At 44.4% G+C, this 13,253-nt stretch overlaps 2 protein-coding genes and 2 non-coding genes across 4 annotated transcripts in view; 1 reads left to right on the forward strand and 3 right to left on the reverse strand.

Annotated features, from left to right (window-relative positions):
- Window positions 1-3,034: 3,034 nt before the first annotated feature.
- RPL27A (ribosomal protein L27a) lies at window positions 3,035-5,943 on the reverse strand. The gene is made up of 5 exons (XM_059408824.1): window positions 5,898-5,943; window positions 5,446-5,509; window positions 4,938-5,013; window positions 4,070-4,244; window positions 3,035-3,207 (listed from the first exon to the last, which is right to left on the reverse strand). Exons 1-5 carry the CDS (start codon window positions 5,898-5,900, stop codon window positions 3,079-3,081), a joined length of 447 nt encoding a protein of 148 aa, XP_059264807.1. The 5' UTR covers window positions 5,901-5,943; the 3' UTR covers window positions 3,035-3,078.
- LOC132009522 (small nucleolar RNA SNORA3/SNORA45 family) lies at window positions 3,324-3,454 on the reverse strand. Its single transcript, XR_009401988.1, has one exon. It is a non-coding gene; the product is annotated as a small nucleolar RNA SNORA3/SNORA45 family (small nucleolar RNA).
- Window positions 4,640-4,770, reverse strand: LOC132009523 (small nucleolar RNA SNORA3/SNORA45 family). Its single transcript, XR_009401989.1, has one exon. It is a non-coding gene; the product is annotated as a small nucleolar RNA SNORA3/SNORA45 family (small nucleolar RNA).
- A 2,704-nt stretch (window positions 5,944-8,647) lies between the features above and the next one.
- Window positions 8,648-13,253, forward strand: part of TRIM66 (tripartite motif containing 66) — a 56,726-nt gene continuing 52,120 nt past the window's right edge. The window contains exons 1-2 of the mRNA XM_059408836.1: window positions 8,648-8,800; window positions 9,290-9,476. Of these exons, the coding sequence (XP_059264819.1) occupies window positions 9,432-9,476 (45 nt within the window). The 5' untranslated portion in view covers window positions 8,648-8,800; window positions 9,290-9,431. The remainder of the gene's footprint in view (window positions 8,801-9,289; window positions 9,477-13,253) is intronic.

The raw sequence follows: 13,253 nt of genomic DNA on the forward strand, positions 1-13,253 counted from the left end.
CGTGGAGCGGGTGAGGTTAATGTGACCCCGGAACCAGAACCTTACACCCTCAGGAAGTGGTTCTCCGGGGCTGAGGCGAGAAGAGGTGGGTGTTGTGTGATGGCGTCGCAGAAGTAGGGCCGTGTAAACCACAAGGGCAGCTGCGGGAGCCTCAGGCTCTGTAGGGCTGTGGCCTCTGCCGTCTCCGTTGTCGTCCGCCTTCCGCCGATGGTGCGCCCTTAGGCACACCAGGGGTTTTCAGACCAGGGGCTGATTTTGTGTGGCCTGGCCATCAAGTAAGTAAAATCCGTTAGCGGATTTTGAAAATGGGGTCGAGTCCGATATCGACAAGTTATCTTTTTAAAGCTTCAGCTCCGAGGTTTGTATGAAAATGTATCTAAAGCACATGTACATTAGGCCAGAAATCCTATCCTTAGCAATCCAAGCTATAGAAAATAAGCAGGTCAGCCTGATGGGCTAGGTGACGTTATTTTACCAGTCTTTAGAGGAAGGTAGACATGGTTGAAGACCACGGACTTGGAGGTTATCTGACAACGCTCTGGCCTTCGTTTATGGGAAGACTTCTATTGACCCTGTACCCAGATCAGCCACTAAAAAGACCAGTGGCAGTGTGGGCCTCTGCCTGCAGCACAGACTAAGCAGCTTGGCAGCTTCATTTGTTTCTTCAGCGTGGACTGTATCTCAGCAGTGGCCCCTTTGATGCAAATATAAAGTCAAAGTGTAAGGTTTGCGCTTGGTCCCATCAAACAAGCCAAGTGGTCCCTATAGGTCTGTGCTTTTCATTTGCAACAGGAAAGTACGGTTTTGTCTCCTGGCTTCCTCGACAAGATTAACACCTGAATCAAAGCATCTGCCAGCTATTAGTTGTTGGTACTTGAGTAAGCAAGCTGGAGAGTCTGCTTCAGCTGTCCTTCCAAGGCCAGGTGGGATGGCATGGTATCTGGATTATCTTCTATTTAAAATGGATGAGGGACTTTCACATTCAGCCTGGCCATCTACACCTCCATACAAGGATAGGTATTATCCCACTTAACCCCACCATGTTTATGGGTAGTGATGCTACACAGTAAATTTCTTGGTAATAAACTGGCTTCTAAGGGACTTGTTTTCACATATGGGCTAAATCCTACCTGTCCAGGCCTAACCATTTAGCTGCCAGCCCCACCCCAATTCATCCAGTTGCAAAGTCCTATCCATTTAATTTTCTGAATCCTACTCCTGCTTTCTCATTCCCATTTTCTTTGCTCCACCTCCCACTGCAGCCCAGTCCCTAACTACACTCACTTATTTTGCTTAACTTTCCCAAATTGGATAGCATGTTTGCTCTTCTCTCTGCTTGATCATTTTCCCTTATCAGACCATGGGGATTAATTTGTCCACTCCCATAATCGTTCACAGGAAGTTGAAAAGGTTAAGTACTTCCATTTTAATCCACACAATCCTCAGTCTTTAAAGATGCCACACACAGCTGTTAAGATTTGGGTCAAAAGCTCAAACCCCATCTGTATCTCGATATTTTTAGACTCTTCATTGTGTAATTATAATCAGACATTTAATTCTCTTAGTATCAATATCAACTACAACCCATTTCAGATCCATGACCTCAGCTTCCAGATTGTATGTCCTCCAAGACACTAAGGGACCAGTTTTGCCTTTCTCCATCATCAAAGATCAAATCTGAATTATCCAGTTTGTCCAACTGAGTAAAGCCTTTGCACACTTTTCAACCAAATCACTAAGTTTGCTGTCCATTTTCCTTTTACTTGGGGGTCTGCAGAATCCTCTAAAGATTGTCACAAATTTGTCCCATCAGAAGTCATGGTTCCCAGCCCACATATCACCCTAGAGGACTAAGAAACCACCACTCAAACCTAGTCGCATTTTAAGTGTCATCCTATTTTTTTTTGGCCAGGGTTGTAGACACCAACTTTATTTGGGGCCAAAGAAAACGTCACAATTTTTGGAAAGAACTAGAAAAACTGTAGCAAATTATAATTTACCCTGAGATCTGAAGGTCCTATCTGCACACAAGCACTGGTCACCATTTCATTTTTGTAGGATACAAACCTCAGAAAGCCCAAGTACAGCTTCTGGCTTTCCCAAATTCTATGCTAATTTCAGACTAGAATCTTTAGCATCTCATGATGTAGTTCTTTGAACATTAATACACAGGGATATGTACATCCTGACAAATGCTTTTTAGATCCCAAACCACTTTCATGTGTAAAAGCCCCGATGTGTTTAAGATTCAGACTGGGCCCCCTCTCAAGATTCTGGAATGGTATGATAAAAGACAGAGTCAAGGAGGAAAAACCTTAGGCTCAGGAATTATATCCTTCACAATCGCTTCAATCCTATCACTTTGTCCACTCTTTAGAATGCCCCATCAAAACTGAGTTTTCCTGGGACACCTGGGTGGCTCAGTTGGTTAAGCGGCTGCCTTCGGCTCATGTCATGATCCCAGCATCCTGGGATGGAGTCCCACATCGGGCTCCTGCTCAGCAGGAAGCCTGCTTCTCCCTCTGCCTCTGCCTGCCACTCTGTCTGCCTATGCTCACTCTCTCTGACAAAAACAAAACAAAACAAAACTGAGTTTTCCCTTTTGGAGTGCCTGACTGGCTCAGTTGGTAGAGCAAGTAACTCTTAATCTGACGGCCTTGAGTTCAAGTCCCATGCTGGGTAAGAGCTTACTTTAACAGAACATAACTAACCGAATATCCCCTTTTGAGCCATGTATTACAGTTAAAGGGTGTATTCTCCCACTCATTGTAAATTCAGAATATACAATGCAAACTGGTCTTTTAACTCTAAGATACATACATGTGCTATCATTCTCACTTTATAAATGAAAATGTTCTAGTTAGGTACTGGGCCAAGTCCTCTAAGTGCTGGTGCTCTCTCTTCCACACTTTCTGAGGGGAGCTGACCGAGTCTCAGGCCCTCATACCCTTACTCCTGGAAATCCATTAGGTGGGTTTCTGATATACAGGTCAGGAGGTAGGGGTGCTAAAGAATTTACACCCAGACCAGAAAAGAAAAGCACTTGTTAGCATTTAATGAACCTCTCCCCACGGGGCTTCAAGCTACTAGAACACAGGCGCCCCCGACACCCTTGATCTTCTCCTCTGCTCTTCTACTGAAGAATTTGGCCTTCACGATGACAGGCTGTTTTGGGAGTTTCCCCTTTCCCAAAACTTTGTAGTAGCCCTGCAGGAATAGGGAAAAAAAAAAAAAAAAAAAGCTTTAATACACACCACAGCAGATGACAACTCCCTGGATGAAGAAAGGTGCCTGCCAGTCTATGCCACCTAGGAGCTAGGACAGCATGTTTCTGATCTGGGCACTACCGGGGGCACTGACTGCCCTCGCCAGTGAATCAAGACCAGCAGATTCTCTCTGAGGACTCTAGCACACCAGGACAAGAGATGTGTCAGGATGTGACTCTAGCCTCAAGCAAACATCTCCCCCACCCTATTCAATTACCAGGTGATAAGCAAAAATAAAGACTACATTCCCAGCAAGGTTCCAAGAAGTCCTGACCATCAAAATTGCTCAAGGAGTGTTAAGTAGGCTGGGGAAAGGTATTTAAAACTTAACCAAAAGCCCCTTTAGGATTTAGACTATCTCCATACCCATGGGAGGTAAAACTGAGACAAGACTGGAACTCCAAAAGACATACAAAAATGCTTTGTCATCACTGTTCTGGGGTGTGTGGAAATCTCTTCAGATAGCAGAAATCCATAAAAAACAAACATCTCAGGATTTTATTCTGTAAGGGACATAAAGGACCAAGAGCTGTGCCTCACATAAGCGGGGCTGTCTAAGAGGGATCAGAGCCAAGATACTGCCAAAAGCTTAGACCAGAAATGCAAACCTGTATAAATCAGGGCAGTAACAGTGGGGATAAGATTACTGATTTTAAAGATTACCTGTGGAAATTCTATCAAAAGATGAAATAGTCTAATAGGTAACTGGGTAGAGATTCCATATAGATCATCAAATAGATTAGATTATCCAGAATTTTGAGAGGCAAGGACAATATGAAGTCAACAACTATTCCTTCACTCACCGATCGCACCACATCAATGATAGGAGCAGCTCCAGTCTTGTTTTTGGCGGCATTTACTCGTGTCTGCTCACTGACTAAGGTCCACAGTTTATCAAGGTTGACAGTTGGGCAGAAGCTCTGGTTCCTCTTTAAGTGGTAATGTCTCATACCAACTTTTCCAAAGTAACCTGGGTGACTAGGAAGAGAAGGGCAATCACTTTTATAACCTGACTCCAATTAAGAAGTGATGTGTAAGATGATACACATTGTTCATCTCTTCATTGTTCATCTCTCCTAGTTTCAGTGTAAATTGTTCACTGCTGTACAACAGTGACATAGCAGGTATTCTATCCATTGTTGAACTAAAACAAATATTTAAAAAAGAAGCCACCAAAGATGCTCGGGAGTAGAAGACTAGCCTTATTTCATGGAACCAGGAGAAGTCACTGAAAAAGTCAGAGGCAATGCCAAGACTAGAGGTCTTCAAGATCACTTGACAGTATTTTATGGCAATTTTACACATTCTTGTGATAAGAGACTTTCTAAACAAATTTGGGGACATAAGTCAATCTAGGAGGTGCATAGTTAATCTGATGTCACTAACCCGGTGACTGACTATGCCATGAGGGTCACAGCCAGTGAATAAGGTCAGCAATTACTCTTCGAGGGCTCTAGCACACTAAGGCAATAAGCGGATACCCAAGCGTGACTCTAGCCTCGATGAAAAGTTCTCAGTTTGCATCAAATGTTAACTTGGTAAAACTCAGCCACACACAAGGTTTTCCAGTGGCAAGAGGCTTTCTTCCCATTGAAGGTGTCCTGAGCCAACCCTCTGCCCCTAACTCCAAACTGTCAGTGCCAGGAGAAGCACAAGCCAAGAAACACTCACTATTTGTCGAAGTTGATCCTGTGGTGATGCATGCCACCAGCATTACCCCGGCCTCCTGGGTGCTTCCGGTGCTTGCCTGCAAGAATACAAAGCTACATGGCTATAGCCTTCTCCAGCCCCTCAATTCTTCTCCTTTCCCCACACTTCTACATATTTACTTATCTTGTTCCCAGTCTACAGTACCTCTTTAAGCACTGCTATTCCCTCAAGTTTACGGGTTAAACATCTCTTTGCAATGTTCCACATCACAGCACTATCCACAGTACTCCATGCCTTCGACAAATTAACACCTTGCCCCAACCAAATTTCATTCCCCCAACTGATGTTAAATTCTCTTCAAGTGGAGTACTGTAGAGAATTCTAAAAATTCTACCAAAAAAAAAAAAAAATCAGCCGCTAAGTCAAATTCGCAGAAGGCGAACCCACTTCTACCCTACCCACTTCCCGGCTAGCTAAGTACCCAGCGGGGAGAGCTCAAAGCCGACCAGGATGGGATGCCGACACTTACCGATGCGGCCGTGGCCGTGGCTCACGTGGCCCCGAAGTTTCCGGGTCTTCCTCAGTCTGGAAGGCTGTATGGAAAAAGGTGCTTGGTGATAAGGCCAAAGGGAGATGGGGCAGAGGGCGAGCTTGACCGTGTGCGAAGGGTCTGTAGGCTTTGGGGATCAAGTATCTGCGCTGGGTCACATTCAGCAAAGGTGAAGTTACGGACTGGCCCGGGGCCATGCGGCCTCATCAAGGCGGCGCCCGAGCGCGCGGGTCCCCGTGTCTCAAGAGATTCGAACCCAGGAAAAGCACGCGGCCCGACTCCAGGGCCGATGCCGGCCACCCTGCCCTGAGGTCCGCCATGGACAGCCTGGAAAGCCGGGCCAAGATCGGGGGTAGGTGGCTGGGTGCAACTCTAGTAGTGCTCGCGGCCTGCACCCGCAACTAAGCAGAGGCACAAAAAGAACCACCTACCATGTCGGCAGCCCAGACGGAAAAGGGATGTTTTTGCGAAATCTCGCGAGGTACCGATGAGGGGGGCGGAGCCAACGAGACTCACTTCCGGCAGGGAGGCCGGGCTTAGGGCGGGGTCTCTTGAGTCTCGCGGGTTTCGTAGGTCTCGCGGGTCTCGCGTGACTGCCAGACTAGGCTGTCCCTTCTTTGAGCTGGACTTCTCAGCGGAGTCGGGGTTGCGGTGGCGGCCGGAATTCCTTGCGCGCGCAGACCGCATTCCCTCAGGTTCTGAGGCTGATAGCTGTCGCTGAATCCGGGGCTTGGGGCGCTGTGTGCTGCACGCCGTCGCGGCGCTTCTGCTCTGGAACCCGCCTAAGCCACCGTATCTCACTCAGGTCTTCGCCAAACGCCCAACTCTGAGCCATTCCTCGCGCCTCGCGTTCTTTGTGGTCTGCTAGGCTCTAGCGGTAGCGGTTGTTTGCTTGTTCTCTGGCAGCCTTGCGGATTCGCGAGGCGCCGTCTGACCCTCAGTGTGCCCACCGGGTATCTCGCTCTGCTCCCTTTGAGCCCTTTCCTAGGTGTCTGCCACCCACCGGCACCTGCTCACCCACACCCGAGGACGCACTCGGTCTTAATTCCACCTTTGCCTTTGTGCAATCATCCTGGGCATCCCCAGTTTGAACAATACTTAATACTTCAGGGATCTATATACCTGATTGCTTTATGGTCCTTTTAATGCAGACTCTTAAGTACTTTTTTCTAACCACCAAATTTTAATTTTCACTTGAATCTACCTGACATGGCCGTGACCCTCTCTCTCTCGCACCAGGGAACCCCTGCTCAACCTCGAACCTGCGAAACTTCTCTGGCCCATTCAGCCATTGTTGTTTACTTCTCCCACGTGTACCCGCACGCAGTCTCGTAGGCAGCTCTTATATAATTGTCGACCACATTTGTCTTCCCTTCTCCACCAAATTCCGTGGTAGTTCAGGATTATTTTCTTGTATCCACGCACTCCCAGTTCCTGGCATGTAGCAACCTTCAACAAATTAACGTGACTGAATGTACTTACTGTCACCTCACTCAGTGGAAGAGCCATTTCTCAGTCTCAACAGGTGTCCAAAATCCCATTCTTTCAATTGCTCTATGTGTGTATCTTCCCTACCCCGTTCCTGTCAGGTAACATGTTTTAGCGAAATATCCTAAATTCTCCCTGACTGATACCTACCTAGCACCCTTACTCTTTCCTTTACAGTCAAGCTCCCCAAAAGAGTAGTCTGAATTCTGTCCATTTGTTGATTTCCCATTCATTGTTTACTCCGCAGCAATCTAGCCCTCAGGCACACCACTCTGACTCAAATCATCAATTAAAAAATACCAAATTGAGGGCGCCTGGGTGGTTCAGTGGGTTAAGCCTCTGCCTTCGGCTCAGGTCATGATCTCAGGGTCCTGGGATCGAGTCCTGCATTGGGCTCTCTGCTCAGCGGGGAGCCTGCTTCCTCCTCTCTCTCTCTCTGCCTGCCTCTCTGCCTACTTGTAGTCTCTCTCTGTCAAATAAATAAATAAAATCTTAAAAACAACAACAACAAATTGGATGGACTCTTCCCATTCCTTTGACCACTCATTCTTTCTGTTGTACTTTACCTCTTTGACTCCTTTTAGAAACTTCTCTTCTTCATATTTCTCTGGCCATTTCTTAGTCTTTTCAGGTTCTTTTAACTTTATTAATCATTTAAGTGTTGCTATTTTTCAACCTCTGGTCCTTGCCTCTCTTAACTTTTCACAGTACACAGTCCTTGGGTGAGCTTATTTTGGGTGTCCTCAATTCACATCTCCATTGCTGAGCTCTACACTCCTGTATTTACTTAATCTCTGATTATTATTCCTTGAACATTCTAGAGACAAACCTGGTAAACATATTCAAAGACTTCAGTCTTCTCTGCTCACTGGTGCCTTCTTTATACTATATCTTGGTGAGTGGCACCCTTGTCCACCTAGATAGTGATGTCAGGGAGACCTGAAAATTGTTCCCAAGCCTTCATTTCCCCTAATACACTGTCACCATACCCTTTTGTTCTATATCTCAGATCTGCTTCCTCCTGTTAAGCCCCCAAGCCACTCCCTTCATTAAGACCCTCATCATGTCTCTTGAGTTCAGCAGCTTTCTGTGGCCATCTTGGCTGCATTCTAACCCTCCTCCAATCCATTTATCCTTCACATCTCTGCCAGGTTCATCTTCCCAAAACATGGCTTTCATCCTTTCACTTATTTGATCAAAAAAGTTGGATAGCTCCCTATTACAACAGAATACAGCCCACTTGCCTTTCCAAACTAACCTCAGCTTCTCTTACGGGAGGTTTTTCCTGCAGCCAGACTTGAAACATCTCTTCTGCCTTTTTGCCTGTGCTGGTGCCATTTCTCACGTCTGTAGTGCTCATCTTCTTCCTGATCAGATATCCTGAATCTTCCTCAGCCTTCAAGGCCCACCTTATATTCTGCTTCTTCCACAATGATAATAGCCAAGTACACCTTGCAGTTTACAAAATGTATTTGCCTGAGAGGTCAGCACTACCAGCACCCTTTTATGAATAAGAATGAGAGAACTGTGGCACTGAAGGTTGAATGACTTGCCAGAGGCTACAAAGCTGTCAAGAGAAAGAGCCTGGGCCTACCTAGTCTTTAGTCTTCTCTTTCCAGATCTGTTTTTACCTCAGTGACCACTCCCTCTCTGACCTCACAGCATTATGGTCTTCATCAGTCCTTCAGTCCTTGATTACATACTGCCTGTGACCAGCAGAAAGAGTGGCCTTGAGAGTGGGGGGTGAGACCTAAGAAGAGATCACTCCCTATTTGAATCAGATCTGGCCATTAAGGGCACAAGAGACGAACTGAGCTATCCTTGGGAACATGGTCTATGAATGGAGGTAAGCTGGGCAGAGCTCTGGGAATGAAAGGTAACCATCAAGTGTCCTGTAAGGAGGACTAGAGCAAGGACCAAGACTGTCCAGGGGTAGTGGTAGGGTTCTGGGTCATGAGCACTACTTCTGGGTAGTTTTGCCAGCTTCCATGGGTATAGAGGAGCTATATTCTACCCCTCAGGCCATCCATCAGAATGGAAATTCTCCCTGAGTGGACCAGCACTCTGTTGGGTTCTGTGTTCACTTAATGCTCTTCTCATTGGTGGTTTCATCTCCAGGGTAGAGGGCATGCCCTGGGCAATCGTCTGGCTCTGGTTTCTAGAAGGCTCCCTTTCATTCCCAAGGAAATCCTATAGCTTTAACATAAGGCTTATGTGTGTTTTGTCAGTGCAGGTCAGTTTCCCTAGGTTGACTAGCTCTGAGAGAACAAATGAAGTTTGACACCGAGAAGCATTCAGACATTAGGCATTTGGTGACCCGTCCTTCTCCACTCAGGCACACGGAACATGACCCTGAGACTTGACCTCTGAGAGGCCTGCTTCTCTGTGACATCTCTTCTGAAGTAGAGCGTGGCCTTGTGACATCTCAGGCATTTGGGCTCCCCCAGAGAGTCAGGGCCTCGGAAAATACCTGTGAAATGAGCAGAAGGGAGATGATGCCAGGCAGCAACCTGGCGAGACAGGTAAATGTGCTGAACTTTTTGGTACCCCAGACCTTTCTCCAGGGTACCTTATGAACACACCCCCACCCTGAAGAGGGCCCTGTGATCCCTCTTTCTTCATCTACCCTCTGGGTTCCTGAGTTCTCAGCAGTCCTTCTGACAGCAACCACAAAATGGGTGGATCCAGTTTACTTGCACTCCGTCTTTAGGTTCAGACATTTGGAAATATGTTGCTTTCCTTTTTCAAGTAGAGGATTGTTCATTTAAGATGGGAAGACCGAGGGTTTCTGTTCTTTTTAAGTGAGAATGCTGGAAAAACTGAGAAATCCAAATTTATTTCAGAAAGGATTTTTAAGAACTGCATATAATAGAAAAGTCAGTGAAACATTAAAAAAAATGTTAAAAAAAACCATCTTGAATCACAATACCTTACAATGCTCTTTTTATGTCTGAATATTACCTTTCATGGAAAAATAGCTACCTACAAAGCTGATGATTGTAGCACACAAATCCTTTTGTATTCTGCTTTTCATTTGATATCATGACATTTTTTCTGAATCACTACCTGGTCTTCATGATTATTATTATTAATAGCTTAAGACTAATTTATCTTCAGCATATACTATAATTTACCAAGCCATTTTCTCCTGTTTTTGTTGTTGTTGTTGTTGTTATTCTTATCATGTCCTCTGCTATCAGTGATGCAGTGAACATTTGTGTGTATGTGGTTTTTTTATTCTATTGAATAACTTGTTTAGGGTAAATTCCCAGGAGTGAGATGGCTGTATTATAGGGTATGAATATTTTTATAATTCATTTTATGCTGTTTCCCCCCCCCAAATGGATTGTAGTAATTTATGCACCAGTAGCATGTATAGTTACCACTTTCAACTACCAGGTTCAGGTGGTTTTGTTGCTGTTGTTTGTTTTGTTTTTGTTGTGGTTGTTTTTGCCTCTATAAGTAGTTGTTGATATATGGCAATATGGCATTTGGAGGAAAATCCACAGGACCACAGAGTTGTCTTCAGCACAAAGTAAAAATAATCTAATTTCCGAGAGTCTTTCTGTGCTGTGTTGAATAGATTTTTAAAAAATATCATGTTACGGGGCACCTGGGTGGCTCAGTGGTTTAAAGCCTCTGCTTTCAGCTCAGGTCATGATCCCAGGGTCCTGGAATCAAGCCCCACATTGGGCTCTTTGCTCAGCGGGGAGCCTGCTTCCCCTCCCCTCTCTCTGCCTGCCTCTCTGCCTACTTGTGATCTCTGCCTGTCAAATAAATAAATAAAACCTTAAAAAAACATATCATGGTAATACATGGAAAATGCATTCCTAGAGTTTTGTTGGAAGCTAGGATGGAAAACCTTGCTGCCATTAAACTCAGAATAACAAAATGTGAAGAGAGGAATTTGTGTACATTAGAGGGCAGTTTATCCAATAGCACAATAAAGAAGGGCTTAAATACTGGGGTTTTCGTTTAATTTCAAATGATAAAATTAGCAGAAGGAACACAGAAGTTTGGGGTCCTTTCCCAGCTAGCCAAATGATATTGAACAAACAGCATATTCTCTTTGGATCTTATTTTTCTTGTTGAAAAATGCTGAGATTCATTCTTTCATTTTAGAAATATTTATTGAGTGCATGCTATGTTCAGACACTATATATGCCTGTCAGGTAGTGAGGAGCAGGGACAAGGGTGAACAAGAAAGACTAAGTCATGTCCTAGGACTGTGTCCGAAGAGACAGTAAACAAGTACACAGGTAATAATGTCGCATTCAACACCGTCTAGCTCAAGTGGATGTTTTCTCATTACCTAGTGTGTCTCTCTCCCCATTTTTGCCTGAAGTACTTGTTTTTGATGATTAATTTTGTTCTCTCCTACCCATGCAAACAGTCTTTGGAAATTCTTACTCCCAGTGTGACATGGAATGACTTGCTCTGCCATTCCTTGGCCAGGTTGTAGAAACCCTCAGATCAGGCTGTAAGGTGTTAAAAGAAGGGATTTGTAGCAAGGTAATGTTATATGAGAGGTTTTCTGTCCTTCCAGACTTTCACATAATGTTCATTTAGTCCATGTTTGTCTGGGACTTAAAGCAGAGGTCACAGGCTAATGACTGGTATGTTTTGTTTGACTCATGCTGTTTTCTCATGTTTTTGAAATGTAATTAGTTGCCAGTGTTTGTGAGTTTAAGTAAAAATGTGGATTTCTGACATTTTGGAAAACTAAAGTTTGACAACACTGGACCCACATTCTTTTAGGTGGAACTATTTGTATGGCTAGCCCCTGTGAGCATTTGAATTTGCTACCCCTGCCTTCCTCTATCCTCTATCCTCTTCCGCAGGTCAGAGGAGATAGGAAGGAGAGGGAAGAGCTAAGGTGTAGTGAAAAGCAGCCAGAGGAAGGGGGTAGAAGTTCAGTCCTTTGGAACCCCCCAATCCTCAAATCAGAGACTCCATTTCTTGGCCATGCCTTTAATTTAAACCTTATCCTCATAGAGTTACTTCAGTTGGTTTTCCTAAGACAGAAATGAAATATTTATTTGTATACTCATCCCGAGTAGTACCCACTGGTGTTGGAAAGCCATGCCACCACATTTAATCCCCAGAGTAATTATTTAAAGCCTAATGCTGCAGTTCTGAAGGTGCTGTCTATAGACCGATGACAGGTGGTGGGGGCATGGGGGTGGTCCCTGAGACTTCCGTTAGTGTCCATGGGGTCACAGGTATCCGCAAGTGTCCATAGCATCAAAAACATTTTCATAATAATATTAAGATGTTATCTGCCCTTTTCGCTGGGTTGGCATTCACTCTGGTGCCAAAGGAAAAACCAAAGATGGTGTGTAAAAAGCCAAAGATGCTGGTACAAGTTATGCTGTTCTTCACTGCCAGGCATTTGCAGGAAAAGAGAGAGAAAGGAAAGAGAAGGGAGTCTCACTTAGGAGTGTCCATGACGAAGCAGTAAATAGTTTACTACGTTTCAGTCCTTGAATACATGTTTTTAATATTCCGTGTGAAGAAACTGGAAGAATGCATAAAGCACTTCTACTTATCAAAGAGAGGAACTGCACATGTGCTGTAGTGTGAGTTGCAAGCTGAACTAGCCTGTTTTTTGTTTTTGTTTTTGTATGACACCAGTTTTACTTGAAAGAACAACTGACAGACTGTGGTTATTCAACCTTGGGAATCTGGCAGGTATTTTCTCAAAAATGAAGTGAGCCTGTCATTTCAAGGAAAAAACCCGACAGTATTTGTTGCCAATGATAAAATTAGAGTTCCCAGCAAAAATTAGAATTCTGGTAAAGGTATTCTGAGTCTGACATCTTTATTTGAGTCTGACATCTTCCTTGTAAAGAATTTTTCAGTAAGATTTGAGGCAATGTCAAAGAGTGTGATGTTTTGTTATTGTCTAATGAAACGTCAGTACTCAGAGCATCTGCATAAGTCATTTAACCAGTATTTTCCAAATGGCAAATGCTTGGTGTTATAAAATGATGCCTGAGTAAAAGAACAGTTCACAGTGCAAGATAGTACAGTGGATTTTAATGTAACAGGGTAAGAAATGTTCACTGATGTAGTTTCAGACTCCACATGGCAACCAGCCTCTAAGAAACTACTACTTGTAGAATCAAAGAATGTGCACAGTTACCTGACAAGGCTATTAAACATAGCCATATTTTTTTCTAACTGTGCAGCCCCATGAGGCTGGATTTTCCTCATACACTATAAACAAAACAACACAGAGTGGATTGACTGAAGAAGGAGGTATAGGATTCCATTTGTCTCCTATTAAGACAGATATT

Source organism: Mustela nigripes, chromosome 1 (genome assembly GCF_022355385.1).
Source record: "Mustela nigripes isolate SB6536 chromosome 1, MUSNIG.SB6536, whole genome shotgun sequence".
Taxonomy (NCBI): domain Eukaryota; kingdom Metazoa; phylum Chordata; class Mammalia; order Carnivora; family Mustelidae; genus Mustela; species Mustela nigripes.

Coding starts and splice junctions, on each gene's coding strand:
- RPL27A (XM_059408824.1), bottom strand. Junction 4,245..4,937: donor AGGATCAACTTCGACAAATA/GTGAGTGTTTCT, acceptor TTCTCTTCCTAG/TCACCCAGGTTACTTTGGAA. Junction 3,208..4,069: donor TCATTGATGTGGTGCGATCG/GTGAGTGAAGGA, acceptor CTATTCCTGCAG/GGCTACTACAAAGTTTTGGG.